Here is a 13,757-nt window from a genome sequence, read left to right as displayed (position 1 = left end):
AGGGCACAGCCTGCAATAAGTAAATTCTGGTCGTCCATCAGCTAATTACACGCTCTCCAGACCCATCTTCAGGAGACACTTGACAAGAAGACACCAGTGATCAACAGTCAGTTTACCTCCCGAAGGTGAACCTGAATTTGCCTACTTACATTTTTGTTAACAAAGTGAAGATGAGTTTCTGGCAAACACATTTTGGTCCAACAGCCTAGCCTAGAAAATAAAGTCCACTGTAAAGGTAAACAAAGCTGAACCCAGTGCTTTCAGCTAATGTTTTATAAAGGAGGCAGTAAGTCAGAGAAAGGCTTTAATTTTTTGTTGAATGTTTTATTTACCTTCTATATTTTAAACTAAATTATCAGAAGATATGAACCCTAGAGCAAAAATCGTATTAATGCTTATAAAACAAGTCCATCTTTCCCCCTCCGTCACCCACCTCACCCCTCCTCTCCTTTCCTCCCTCCTACTACTCTCTTTTCTCCTAACCTTTGACCCTAAACCACCAAAATCAACAGTTAGCTCGGTTTCATACTAACCTGTCTCATTTCCCTGGTGGAAGATTTTCCATGCAAACTCCCTACTTTTTGTGCACAAAATTAGGAAACATGTAGCCTACTGATGTGTTGAGATGATCTATCCATTGAAAAGAGGTCATTTTTAAGATCTCAAGGCAAGACTGTTATTTTGGAATGTGATGTAATATGTTCTTATTCATCCAGGCCCCTTTGATCTAGAATTTGTTACCTTTTAACAAAGACTGAGCTAAAGGTTGTTATTACATCTGTGGAAGTAATGTCTTAAGGAGTTTAATGGAGTTAATTACAAATAAGTTGCAGCTGTTTATTAACTGGGAAACTTGCAGACTGTCTCTTGAAAGCCCAATTCTATGGGCTTGCTTTGAAAGTAATAAAGCTGCATGAGTTTAGATACTTTCTCTCATTCCAAAAGCTAATTCAAATGGGTCTTTTTTCTAAATTAGCCCCAATTCATAAGGCTTTTACCTACCTGATTATGCAGCGTTGAGATTCTCTCAAATCAGTTTTTAATGACAAATTTTGAATTCTGGGGGAGACTGTAATGACAATTCCATTTATTACTCAACTCCCAAAGTGACTCTAAAGACCAAATGTGCCTTACATAGGACTTAATGATCGTTAGCGATTGACTTAAACAAAGGAGAACCAAGCCTATTAATCTATTAATACATGTCTCTGACTCACGTATGTCTTCATGATGATCAAGAAAACCACTACCCTCTTCTCCCAAGATCACAGGATGTTTGGGGCCTGATTCAACTGAGGTTTACTTAAAAGAATCAATCATGTAGCAGAAAGCTAGATTTCTCAGCCCTGGTGCCTTTGTCTCGGATCAGAATCCTGTTTCCAGGATAGCCCCAATCATAAAATCAGAAAGCCTTCCTAGGGCGGTTACACAGATCATTTAATGTAAGGACAGAGTGTCTTGGAAAAAGACAAAAGAGGTGGTCAAATGAAACACAGTTTTGAAAAATGGCCAAAGATGAAAAAAGTTGCGCTTCACATCTTGTTTACTCAAGCCTGTAATTTGCAAGTATTTCTACCCCAAACTGGTAGTGTATAGAGGGAGAATCCTTTTTGCCTGTTTCTGCCCTGAAGACAGTGGAAATCTTTTGGAGATGTTTCGTCTGTTGTGATGGGCCAGTTTTCATGCATCTTTTGTAGAAAGGATGTTGATACTGCCCCTAGTAAATCACTTTTTAAAGAAAGACTCTAAGCTTTTTTAACAGTTGCCCAAATATTGAACTGGGAGGGTGACAGTTCCTTGTAGCACTGATTAGTGCATCATTTTGGACCACTAAGGAATGGATCCAGTTCTTCTCAAAATGCAGAGAAACGAGTCTGATGTCGATTTATAAAGCAAAACCTCCACTCACCCACAAATCATCAATGAAAGATATGTTCTTATTCAGTCCCTGGGACATCTCTTTTGTCAGCTCACTGCTAAAAAGAGCTTTTTATAAGTAGATTCTGTTAAGTATTTTCTATCCAAGTTCACATCCAAAAATTAATTTTTGTCCCTTTTTAAAATTAAGGGACCTACCATCTTTAACATTTACTCAAATAAAGTGGTCCCTTCATGTGGGAAAATATGCTTTTAGCATAGCTTAGCGAAGGCCAACATCTTAAAAGGGATCTGGTCCATGAAGTGTCCGAGAAGCGTCAGCAAGATAAGCCACAGAAAAGATGGCACTATGAATAGCGAAGCCTGCGACCTCAACATTTTTTCCAAATAAGCCAAGTATAAGTTATTCCATTCATTCCTTGTAAAAGCTCAGAGTAGCCTTTTTTGGAGAAATGGACGTTACCTCTGCATCTGGTGTATCACCTGTTCCCACCTTCCTGTTGGCTTACTCCCCAGTAGGCTTCCGCCACCCAGAACACAAGCCAGCGTGAGCAGATGGGGGAGAAAGGGTCTCCCAACTCCACAGTAACGATTTCCCATCTTCAGAGCAGCAGCCGACATGCTCACTGGAGGCCCCGGACTTAGGTCGCTTTGCGTCCTCCAGAAAGAGGATGCCAGCCAGTCCCCCCTCCTCCCTGTCTGTGACATATGTCTCCTTGCCAGAATCTCTGAGTTTCTTCTGTCTTTCAAGCAAGTGTAACCCTTGAAGGGGGGATTGGAGGGAGGGGGATGGGGTGGAGGAGCGGGGGCAGCTTGTTTTTCGTTCTGTGCAGGCCCTGACATCCCAGCTTTGGCAGGACCGCCCACCTTGAACACCCGGGAGACACATGTCAGCAGCTGCCCCGTGTGTGCTTTCGGGAATCTTAGGACAGTTCATCGATGTCATTCAAACTAATAGACTCAGTGTTTAAGGATGCAAAGCCAAATACAACATGACAGTTCTTCTGTTAGGAATTGAGCAATAGTGATATCAGGGGTTTGCAAACATGCCCCGAAACCAAGTCCATGAGCTTCAGTTACTACTGTCATTTTTCCATTTTATTCTGCTATGCCCAGTAGAAAATCCTACCTTGGACCTCTTCATTACAAGGAAGAGCTCCTGTGTCTGAGTGAGGAATATGCAAGTGGTATAAGTACATAAAGCCAGGGCAAGTTAAACGGGATAATTACCATTTGGGTTAGCCTAGATGAACTGGCTTTTCCGTCCAATTTATGCAACAAAGTTGGAGGTCCCTTTAAGGTTTAGTGGACAACATCCTTCAAAATTTGTTGTGCCTTGCTATTCCACTAAACCATAAAACGATGTGGTTATTTTGAGGGGCGGGTGAGACGGGACTGTTTATAATATGTTCATCTAAAACATTTAAATAATACGGTAAAATTGGACTCAATCTATATCATGTAAGCCAACTCCTGGGTTCCAGGCCGAGTTCCAGCATGTACTTGCCATGTGATTTGGGGCAAGTGATTTAACCTGTCTAAAGCTTAGTTTTTTAATCCCCACGGTGGAGACATTAAGAATACTGACCTCAGAAGGTTGTGGGAGAGACAGAAGCCATGGCACTTGTCTGCAGCACTTTGCAACGCGCCCCTCACAATACGTGCTTTCTGCCGTTCTAAATTCCTGCCAGACTTGAGTATCATGTCCAGAAAGGTTCTCATATGACACAGCCTTGAGGATGTTATGTAAGTCACCAAAGCCTGGAACTGCATTGTATTCTCAGGTGGCCCTCTCCCATGCCTTGAGAGAAGAAGAAACATTGAACTTTAGGGCGCATGTCTACAGATATTGGAGAAAAAGGGTGCTAGGGAAGGAAAACTCCAGTGCCATGAGCTATGGGAAAAATTTGGTAAAGAACTTGGAATTTTCTCCTCCCCAAGGACTGTTGTTTCAAGGGCTATCTGAGCTGGTCATGGCCATCTCAAGAGTCGAAAACCAGAATTAAACTAAATCTCTAAAGGCAATTAATGCATCCCTTTAAATACTAAATGATTTAATTAATTAATAATTAATTAATAAAGCATCACGAGTATCCAGCTCTTATTTCTCCAGTATAAAGTGTAGCAAACCTCTTCAGAGCTTCATGTAGCAACACAATTATGGCATGAAATAATATAATTTATTTATATGACTCATCGTTTAGAAAACGTAAACGCGAACATGAGATTTTCCCGTTAGCCTTGAGTAAATGCCAAACAAGATAAGAAGAGACTCCGTAGCCTCTGACATCTCCCTCAGATTTAGAATTAATTAGATTCACTTTGGGCCAACTGCCCTATATTTGAATAGGTAGAGCTTATAGGCCCGTACAGAGGTAAGGTCTAAAACCGTCCATCGCAGTCAGGAAGATACAAAATGCTGGAGTCACTTATTTCTAGAAAATATGAAATGGTTGTCTTGGGTCTTTCTTTTTCATGTAGGGTTTCTTTAGAAGAACCATTCAGAAAAATCTCCATCCATCCTATTCCTGTAAATATGAAGGAAAATGTGTCATAGACAAAGTTACAAGAAATCAGTGCCAGGAATGTCGCTTTAAAAAATGCATCTACGTTGGCATGGCAACAGATTGTAAGTAGCCTTCTTCCTTTGCTTCATATTCAAGGAGTGTTGACTGGGGAAAAGGTTGGCTCAAGGAAATCAACCAGGCAGGAAAGAAAGCAGGAACGCAGGTGGACAGAGGGAGAGCACCCAGCATTCTCAGGGACCCTCACTCCCAGCCATGGCTGGGCGGTTTCCACCCTCCCCTCCCCATCAACTCCTGACTCCGAAGACATCCAGGTGATGGGTGAGGGACAGAGGTTAAACTGTCCCCAACATGCTTGCAGGACTCTGTCTGCACAGAGGTTACAGATGAGAGGTCTTGTCCTTCCACCTCGATAAGGTGTAATTTTCCACACAACATTCATGCGGTGAGAACCACAAGGACGAATATTTTTTCAAAAGCAGAGGCAGGAATTTATTTTGTGGACATTTTTGGAGTCAGGGCACTGGTAGAAAACATCGTGTTCAGAAATTTCTAAAGAATGTGAACTTGAGTGCTATTGCATGACTCATTCTGCAGTTGGTTTTTTTGTTATATTTTTAGCCATAAAAACATTCCAAGCTGAAGTCATCCTAGCCAGTTTTCAAAGTGCCACAGCATATGGTGGTGAGATTAGCCGTTGGGGTCTCTTCTCCCCACACTGTGCAAGGGATTTACACCAGTCACTTTAATTAATCTAATTATGAGATAAGAATCGTGTCATTCACAACATGTGACCTCCCTTTTGCCAGGCATCAGGGTTTCTGGTTTCCACTGGCATAAATTTTTTTGCACATCAATGAAGGAGTCCAACTTTCAGTTTAAAGTAAAAGAAAGAAAAGAAAAAAGGAAAGCAAAAAGAACGCAATGAGGATTTTTCCTTGTGAAGAGGAAATAGTCACAGCTACATTTATGCGATATACAGGGTCCTCTCAGCTAGAACGACAACAAAAAATCTCTGGGACGTCCTGGTTTGCCCATTAAAGAAGACAGAAAGAGGAATCTTTTTTTAAAAAAAAAAAAAGAGTAGGGTTGTGTCTGGGCATGAGGCTGGAAACCCTGGTTTAATCCTTCACCTCTGGCTGAGATCTTTGTCTTGATCTTTGAAAGGCTTTTAGCGGTTGCCAACAAAATGCCTGCTAAGGTTCTATGGAAATGAGTGACCTGTTGAACGTCCATTGCACTGATTTATTAAGAAGTTAAAGATATGAATGTTGATGAAGTTTAAAAACTCAGTGTTGATCTACACTGGGTGGAAATTTGAGTGCACCTTGCTTGCTTGTGAAGCATTACAAGAGCCCAGGTTTTATAATCAGAAAAGCTGTTGGAGTCCCAGGCCTGCCACTTACTAGCTGTGTGCCCATCGGACTTAACTTCCGGTTTCCTTGTGTGAAGTTATCGCCAGCCCCACAGGTGGTTTTCAGGAACAAATTAGATAACGCACATCCAATGCCACAATCCCTGGCACCAGGGAAGCATTTGGGGAGTGAGGTTATGAGTGTAGCCCATTCCTCGTCTCCCTTAAGGAGTGAATCATGATGACTTCACAGGGCTCACCCATCCTGCCCACATGTCTAAGTGCTCCCCTGACTCTGATGAGCCAATCACATCTCCACGATCGGGGTTTCATTCTTCTGTTTCTGGATTTGCCAGGCACCTCTGGTTCTCTTCCTCTGCTACGTTTGCTTTTTTTCTTTCCCTACCAGGTCGCAGCTTCCTCAAGAAATGGCCCTAGGACAGTGATATTGTAGGACCACAGTCAGTGGTCCTGGGTCTTGCCTTGGCTCTGCCATGAACTTGCTGTGTGACTCTAAGGAAGTCATGATCTCCTTCCTCCTCTGTGAAAGAGGGAGTTGCACTAGATAAGAGCTGAGGACCCTCCAGTGGTAAAACCCTACGACTCTGTAGTACGAAACCTGAGTCTTTCCGTGCCACTGAGAGCTACTGAGAGTCTGGTGAAATGGTTTCATTTTGGAAATTAACCACAGAAATATAGGTTTCTTGTTACCTGCCTTTCTTATTTCCCTTTTGCATAAATGATAAAAGTCATGGCTCTACTTCCTGAGCACGTGTAGTGCATTATCACATTGATACCCTGCAAAGTAGGTATTATTGATCCAATTTTTTAAAAGATTTTTTTTGATGTAGATCATTTTTAAAGTCTTTATTGAATTTGTTACAATATTGCTTCTGTTTTATGTTTTGGATTTTTGGCCACGAGGCATGTGGGATCTTAGCTCCCCAACCAGGGATGGAACCCACAACCCCTGCATTGGAAAGAGAAGTCTTAACCACTAGACCGCCAGGGAAGTCCCTTGATGGGATTTTATATGGGAAGAAATGAAAGCTCAGAGAGCTCCGGTAACCTGCCAAAGGTCACACAGCTAGAATGTGGTAGTATCGGGATTCAAACCCGAGTCTTTCTAGATTCCAAAGCCTGGGCTCTTTAATCACCTTTGATGGTTGACCAGGTAGAGAGAAACGCAAAGTGAGTGCCTGTGAGGCCTGAGCTAGGCCCCGCGACACTCCAATCAGCCTTCAGGAAACGAATGAAGAGTTAGACTCCTTTTTCCTTTGAGGAAGGGATCGCCAGCCTCTGTTTACTGCTCAAGAACTTTTTGAACCTGAAGTTCTTCTTAGTAAGAGCCATCTGGGGGTGGAGGGAAGGAACAGAAACCCTAAGAGTGAATTCAGATGATTGGCTAGACAGACACACCACACCTGTGAACCTATAGGTAGGATGGGCTTTACCTGTCTCTGGTTCATTCTTATCTAGGGGCTCCCCCTCTGTGGGGCTGAGATGCCCAGTGTCCAGCCCCCATCCCCCCGCCCCGCCCCCATCTTTGTTCTAGAAAGCTGGCTAGGCATCGGGAGTTTGGTGCTGGGGCTAGTGGTGGAAGATGGCTCGTCCACAGCAGTTTGCTGCCAAGGGAGAAATGGCCCAGGGTGACCCCCGCAGGCCCCCTGAGCGGGCTATGCACCGGCCCGAGCCCCCGCGGGTCTGCCAGGTGTCTGGGGAGTATCTGTTCTGTGTCCCTCCCCGCCCCCAGTGGTCCTGGACGACAGCAAGCGTCTGGCCAAGAGGAAGCTGATCGAGGAGAACCGGGAGAAGAGGCGGCGGGAGGAGCTGCAGAGATCCATCGGTCACAAGCCCGAGCCCACCGACCAGGAGTGGGAGCTCATCAAGACCGTCACCGAGGCCCACGTGGCCACCAACGCCCAAGGCAGCCACTGGAAGCAGAAGCGGAAGTTCCTGGTAAGGCCCCGCCCCTTCCGCTTCCGCTTCCACCTCTGCGCGCTCCGTTTGGTCCTCAGAATCCGGGATGCTGGTGTCCTCGCTGCATCTTATTGGCTGGAGCAGAGCGCAGAGCCGGGCTATAAACCCAGGTCTGTCTGACCTTCTCCTGCCTGCGAGTCACTGAATTCTAATGCACTTATCTCTTTGCTTTGGCTGTAAGGGCAGCCCTGGATCAACTAATTAGCAAAATTCTTTACCTGCTAGCATTCCCTTTTTATACCTATTTCTTCCTTCAGATGCCCATTTATATACATACCTAGTCCCCTAAACTCACTCCAAAATATCCCCTTTAGAATCACCCCTAGAATGAAGTGACTCATATCTCAAACGTATTTTTATGCCAATAGAAGTCAAAATGTTGAGTTTAAAATAAATTATCTCGTGTCCGGGAGGACAATGGGAACGGGGAGAAGGGATGGGGGAGGGGAGTGTAAAGAAAAACAGGCCTTTCCAGACCCTTGGAATATCAATGTTTGATGTTTTTATAAAAACTAACCATCGTGAAAGTCCTTCCTTCTGTTTCTTCTTTGGACTTCACAACGCTTTGGGGTAGGTAGGCTGGAATCACTATCCCCGTTTTATAGGTACACAAACCAAGCCTTCAGCGTCTCACCCGAAGATCACAATGCCAGAAAGTGGCTGGGCCAGGCCCAAAGGCCAACTCAGGTCTGTTGTCCCAAGTTCCCAGATGGACTACCCATCCCACCACCGGCTGGCGTTTGGCTGTCTCAGAGACTGACCCAGCTCTTAGTTTATGACATGAAGCTTTATGAGGACCACACTCAGTCCCAGCATCGGATATTCTGTGGGTCTGTTTGTATCTCCCGGGTAGGTGAGGGCACTCCTCATCTGAACAAGGAGATATAGTGCTATCATCATCTTCACGCCTCAACATCACCATTATAATGGGCTAGTTTTTTTTTTGGTTTGGTTTGTTTTGTTTCATGAAGACGGTATAACAACAACCTTAAAGGAAATTTTTGGAAAGAAAAAGCTTACCCATAATCCACCTGCCCTCCAACAATTACCTTCATTGTTGTTAACAAGCAGGTTCTAACACACTTTGTTGATGGCAGCCACTAACAGTTAAGTTAGGAGACACTTGGATGGCCCTGGCCAAGTGACAGCTACCAGTGTAAGTGCTTTCCAGATATTAACTCCCTATGTCAACCAACCTATGTAGGTAGATGTGGTTCATATCTCCATTTTACAAGCAGAGACAAAGAAGTTAAGGAGATTTACCCTCAATCCCCCAGCTAGTAAGCAGTGGTGATGGACACAGCCCAGCTCCAGGATCCACGCTCTTAACCACCACACTATGCAATGTGGTCGAAACGTGTGGTATCTTTTCACCAAGGTGACTGCCAATAAATTCTTTCCTCCCTGTCTTCACGGCCCATTCTCTCCCATGGAGAGGTGGAGTCTATTCCTCTCTTCCCTTGAGGCTGGGCTGGGCTGTGATTCCTTGAAGCAATGGATTTGGGCAGAGTGACTTCGAAGGCTGAGTTATAAGAAGGCTTGCAGTTCCGCACTGGTTATCTTGGAGAGGGACGCCATCTGGTCTCTCTGAGGGCAGCCAACTGCCATGTAAAAAAAAAGTCCAACTACCTTGAGACCACCAAGCTGTGAGGAAGCTCAAGCCAGCCATTTGGAGAGACTCCCAACCAGCCCAGGCACCAGAAATGTAAGAAAGCCTGCAGGTGACACCAGACTCTGCTGCCATTTCATGAGGGACCCCAAGTGAGAACCACCCAGCTGAGCCCATCAATCCACAGAACTCTGAGAGATAGTGAAAATTTGTTGTTTTCAGCCACTAAGTTTTGGGGGAGTTTGTTACACAGCAGTAGATAACCAGAACAGAGCCCAGTACATATCTGTGTAACAAATCATCCAGTTCCATGGGCCCATCCTCAGAAACAGCACAGCTAAGCCCTGTGTCTTAGCCACTTGACACATTTACGCACACCCCCTGCAGCAGGGTGACTCTGAGTATTTATGCTCAGGATAAAAAGTTCACGCTTTTGAAGGGTGAATTATTCCTGCAAGGACATTAAGAATCCTTCATTAGGGACTTTCCTGGTAGTCCAGTTGTTAAGACTGCACCTTCCAAAGCAGGGGGTGTGGGTTCAATCCCTGGTCGGGGAGCTAAGATCGCACATGCCCCACGGCCAAAACAGCAAAACATAAAACAGAAACAATATCGTAACCAATTCAATAAAGACTTTAAAAATGGTCCACACCAAAAAAATCTCTAAAAAAAAAAAAAAAAGAATCCTTCATTAAAGACAGCTTTGCTACATAGTATCTATGTCCTGAACTGGCTTCTGCACATTCAGATTTGCATTTCTTGTGTGGCCAATACTTTTTTTGCTTACAACACTGCTACGTATATTATTTCATTTATTTTTATGTGATGATTGCGCATCTTGTTCTGGAAAAGAATTTGAGGAGGCCTATTATGTTAATAATAGTGTGGCAATGTCATAGGGATTAAAAATTATATGTTGTCATAAAAGCTAGATGTATTCATTTATCTGGAATGGGAAAGTAACTTACTTCCCAAACGGAGCTTCTTCATCGTTTCTTACCCTAAGACCAGGACTCAAGTCATAAACAGAGATGGGTGGTTGAACCTGGGTTTCAAATCGATACGCCTGTGAAAATGAGTCATTGGCAAGTAAGGAACTTTTGCAAAAGCCATGCAGATTTTCACAGTAATTCTAAAGCCACTCTTTAAAACTACTTCCAAAAACATTTAAGTCATTTTCCAATCCACTCAGATCTCTGATGGTGCAGAAGTGCCGATTCCTGTGTGGTGACAGTGATGATGAAAAGTCGATGTGGACTGAGAGGGGGCAAGAGGCCAGTGGTGGCAAACAAGGGAAAACAGAGTCTCTCCAGCAAGGCAGCTCACATCTGCACTCCCAGATGTGGAAGATGTTGGATTGGAGTAAACTCCATACAGCGACAGTATTGTCTGTTGAACACTGTGTTGTTTTTACCCACCAGAGTTCTTGGACTCCTTAATCAATAGAAATTGACCAGAGGCCAGATGAGGAGTTCAGGCAAGGCTTTATTGGGGTCCCTGCTGCAGCAGCGGGGAGCAGGATCAAGTAGCAGGTGCCCTTGCTAGCTCCCTGGGGGGCGTGGGGGGCAAGCAGGTTCCTTATATGGGGTGAGGGTAGGGGCGGGGCCAGGGGTCGGGCCAGAGGGATGTCCTAGGTGGTCTGCCCACCCCTTGGTGGCGCTGAGTGCAGGGGGCATGCCCAGTACTGTGCTTTTGCTCCGGACTCCTCAGAAGTGGCAGGTGGGGTTTTTTTTGGTCTTTTTGTGTCGTCTTGTCCATAATTTGCTCCAACTGCGCATGCACGCAGTTATTTTTAGTCCCTTATAGTTTCTTTGTATTTTCTTGCTGGAGGAGACGTTTGTCCAGGTGCAAGCCCTGCAGCAAAGGGTCCCGGGTCCCAGCCTGTCTCCTTATTACTTTGCTCCCTTAGTTCACATGCAAAGGTATGGCTTTGGGTGGATTTTCCACCAGGTATAAAATGTGACCATCAGAACCAGGGTGGGCCTGCCCTACTCTTCCCCTGGCAGAGCTACTGTCTGATGACACAAATTCTCAATGGGAATAGCCTCAGAAAAGGGGCATAAGCAGAAGGGTGATGCAGGATGGGTGATTTGACCACGTGTGGTCATAAAACAAGTGCAATCAAGCCAGGAAGGCTTCTGTCACCCAAAATGATTATAATTACATCAGAAGAAGGCAGCGTAGTCTAGTAGTTATGTGCATAGAAATTGGAACCAGACAGCCTGAGTTTGTTGCTTGCCTCTGTTGCTTTTTAATTATGTGACTTTGGGTAAGTTACTTCCCATCTCTAAGTCTCGGTTGCCTTGATGCCCTTATCAATGGTGTAAAAGTAATAAGTGCTTGGCATGTCGTTAACAACCTCCTACGGAGTTACAATACGCATCATCCCTGCACCACCACCCGTACCATCCCGTCCCTGCTCATCCCAGGAAAAGGCCCGAGGCCCAGGGACCTCTCATCACCATTTGTTCGCCATCACAAAGGTGCGGGGAGGCACACGGTGATCACTCAGAGGAAGAGAAGAGTCCCGTCTGGCCCCATCCCCTGTGCATGTGCCAGAGACCCCAGCCAAGAAGCCCCAGCTGAGACAGCCACTTGCAAAGAGGTCAACCGGTAGCACTTCCTACTCACCTTGAACAATTCTGATGCAACAGTCAAAGCACAAAGCCCCAGTTCATCTCGATTTGTGTCATACCAGCCACCTCTAGTGCTGAGCTAGGGTTGAAGCCCACACCTGCACACACCCCTGAATCTCTCCTTCTATAGGTCCCCCCCTCCACTGCCCCAGAGGATACGCGCTGGATTCCTTATTGACCGCCACCCCATCTCCAGTCCATCAGAAACCCCTGCCCTGGGCTCCCTAGATATGTCTCCAAGTCCCACTTTTCTCCGTCTCTCCTGCTGCCCCCGTGGTCCAGCCCACTTCATCTCCTGCCCAAACCACTGCTGCTGTTCTCCCGCCTCTTCCTTGGCACCCACATCCCTTCTCCACATAGAACCATAAATTTCGTCATGCTGCGCCCCTGTTTAAAGCCCTTCAACGGTGCCCCATGGCATTTAAAATTTGCCCATCTCCCCTTCATGGCCCTGAAGGCCCATCGTGATGGGACCCTTGCCGGCCTTCCATCCTTTATCTCATGCCACCTCTGGGCCTAACCACACGGGCCTCCTTTCTGACCTTGGGACTTTGCACTGGGTTTGCCCTCTGCCTAAAATGTCCTCTGCATCTGTGGAAGGCTGCCTTCTTGACATTCTGCCAGTTAAAGCTCACACATCACTTCTCAAAGGGTCCTGGCTGACCACCCTACCTCCTGAGCCCCGTGTATTATTAGGTCATCTCCAGTCTTAACACAAACTGAAATTCTTCCATGAGAGTATTCTTTTCATTTATTGTCTGTCTTCCTTCACCGTATGAAGGTTCCTTGAGGATACATTGTTCATTGCTGTCACCTCAGCATCTCGAACAAGGCCTGACCCCATAGTAGTTGCTCAGTAAACATTGGTTGAGTGCATGTATAAACACAGGTTTATTCACTCCCTCAATCCTCCACCATTTGGCCCAGTGCCGTCTACACAGTAGACAAAGATACTCAAGGCATATCCCCCCACCTTGAGAAGTTCATATCTTAGATCTGTACCTGCATAACTACAGTAAAAGTAATAGTAATAAGTGCCTAGATGCCAGATGAGTGGTTACATGGACCACCAGGTGTATTCAAATGAGGTAGAATCATTTCCCACTAAGGCCATCTGAGAGGGCTTCGAGGAGAAGATAGAATTGGCAGTGGGTGGGATGTGGAATTGGCAGAGATGAGACAGAAGTGAGGACTTGGAAGAAAGCAAAAGTCCAGATGGAAGGCCGCCCCGAGATGGCAAAGCATGAAGCAAGTTGCGGCAGAGACGGGAAGAGGTAGGCAGGGCAGGCCCCGGAAGTCCATTAGGGCCCCCTGCCCGCCCCTTTGAGCAGCTCAAGCACTTAGATCCACAGAGGCAAAAGGCAGGCTTCCCCGCAGTCCCCAGTGGTGAGCCTGCAAGCCTCGCCTATCCTCAGTCTGCGAGTTTGATCTCGTGTGCACAAACACACGTGTGTGTGAACACACGTGTTCAGGGAGTGGACTGTAGGCTACTAGCTGTAAGAAGCTATCCAGTAGATTCAACTGTGCCAAATATTTGTACTCTTCTTTATTTTTAACATCTTCCAAATATTTTAGCAAATAATGTGTTGTCCTTATGGGTAAAAAATCTTCAGGGAAGTCACAAACAAGCTCAACTTTAATTGTATTCCTGATGTGTTAACTTGGGTCAATTCATACATATTTTTTTTCTAGTATCCGAGACCTATTATGGATATAAAGCTTAATAATGTAATAGAAGGCTTTTACTTTGTATGTGGTTTTACTTCTAGCAATTG

The 13,757-nt window shown here is 45.3% G+C and overlaps 1 protein-coding gene across 21 annotated transcripts in view; it reads left to right on the top strand.

Moving 5' to 3' along the window:
- Window positions 1-13,757, top strand: part of THRB (thyroid hormone receptor beta) — a 384,544-nt gene that overhangs the window by 357,933 nt on the left and 12,854 nt on the right. For all 21 annotated transcript variants that reach the window (XM_059920431.1, XM_059920419.1, XM_059920436.1 and 18 more), the window contains 2 exons: window positions 4,360-4,507; window positions 7,511-7,716. In XM_059920431.1, the coding sequence (XP_059776414.1) occupies window positions 4,360-4,507; window positions 7,511-7,716 (354 nt within the window). The remainder of the gene's footprint in view (window positions 1-4,359; window positions 4,508-7,510; window positions 7,717-13,757) is intronic.

The sequence above is a fragment of the Balaenoptera ricei genome, chromosome 4 (assembly GCF_028023285.1).
Source record: "Balaenoptera ricei isolate mBalRic1 chromosome 4, mBalRic1.hap2, whole genome shotgun sequence".
NCBI classification, from domain to species: domain Eukaryota; kingdom Metazoa; phylum Chordata; class Mammalia; order Artiodactyla; family Balaenopteridae; genus Balaenoptera; species Balaenoptera ricei.
Note: the sequence above shows the minus strand (reverse complement) of the source record. Positions and strands in the feature narration are given on the sequence as shown.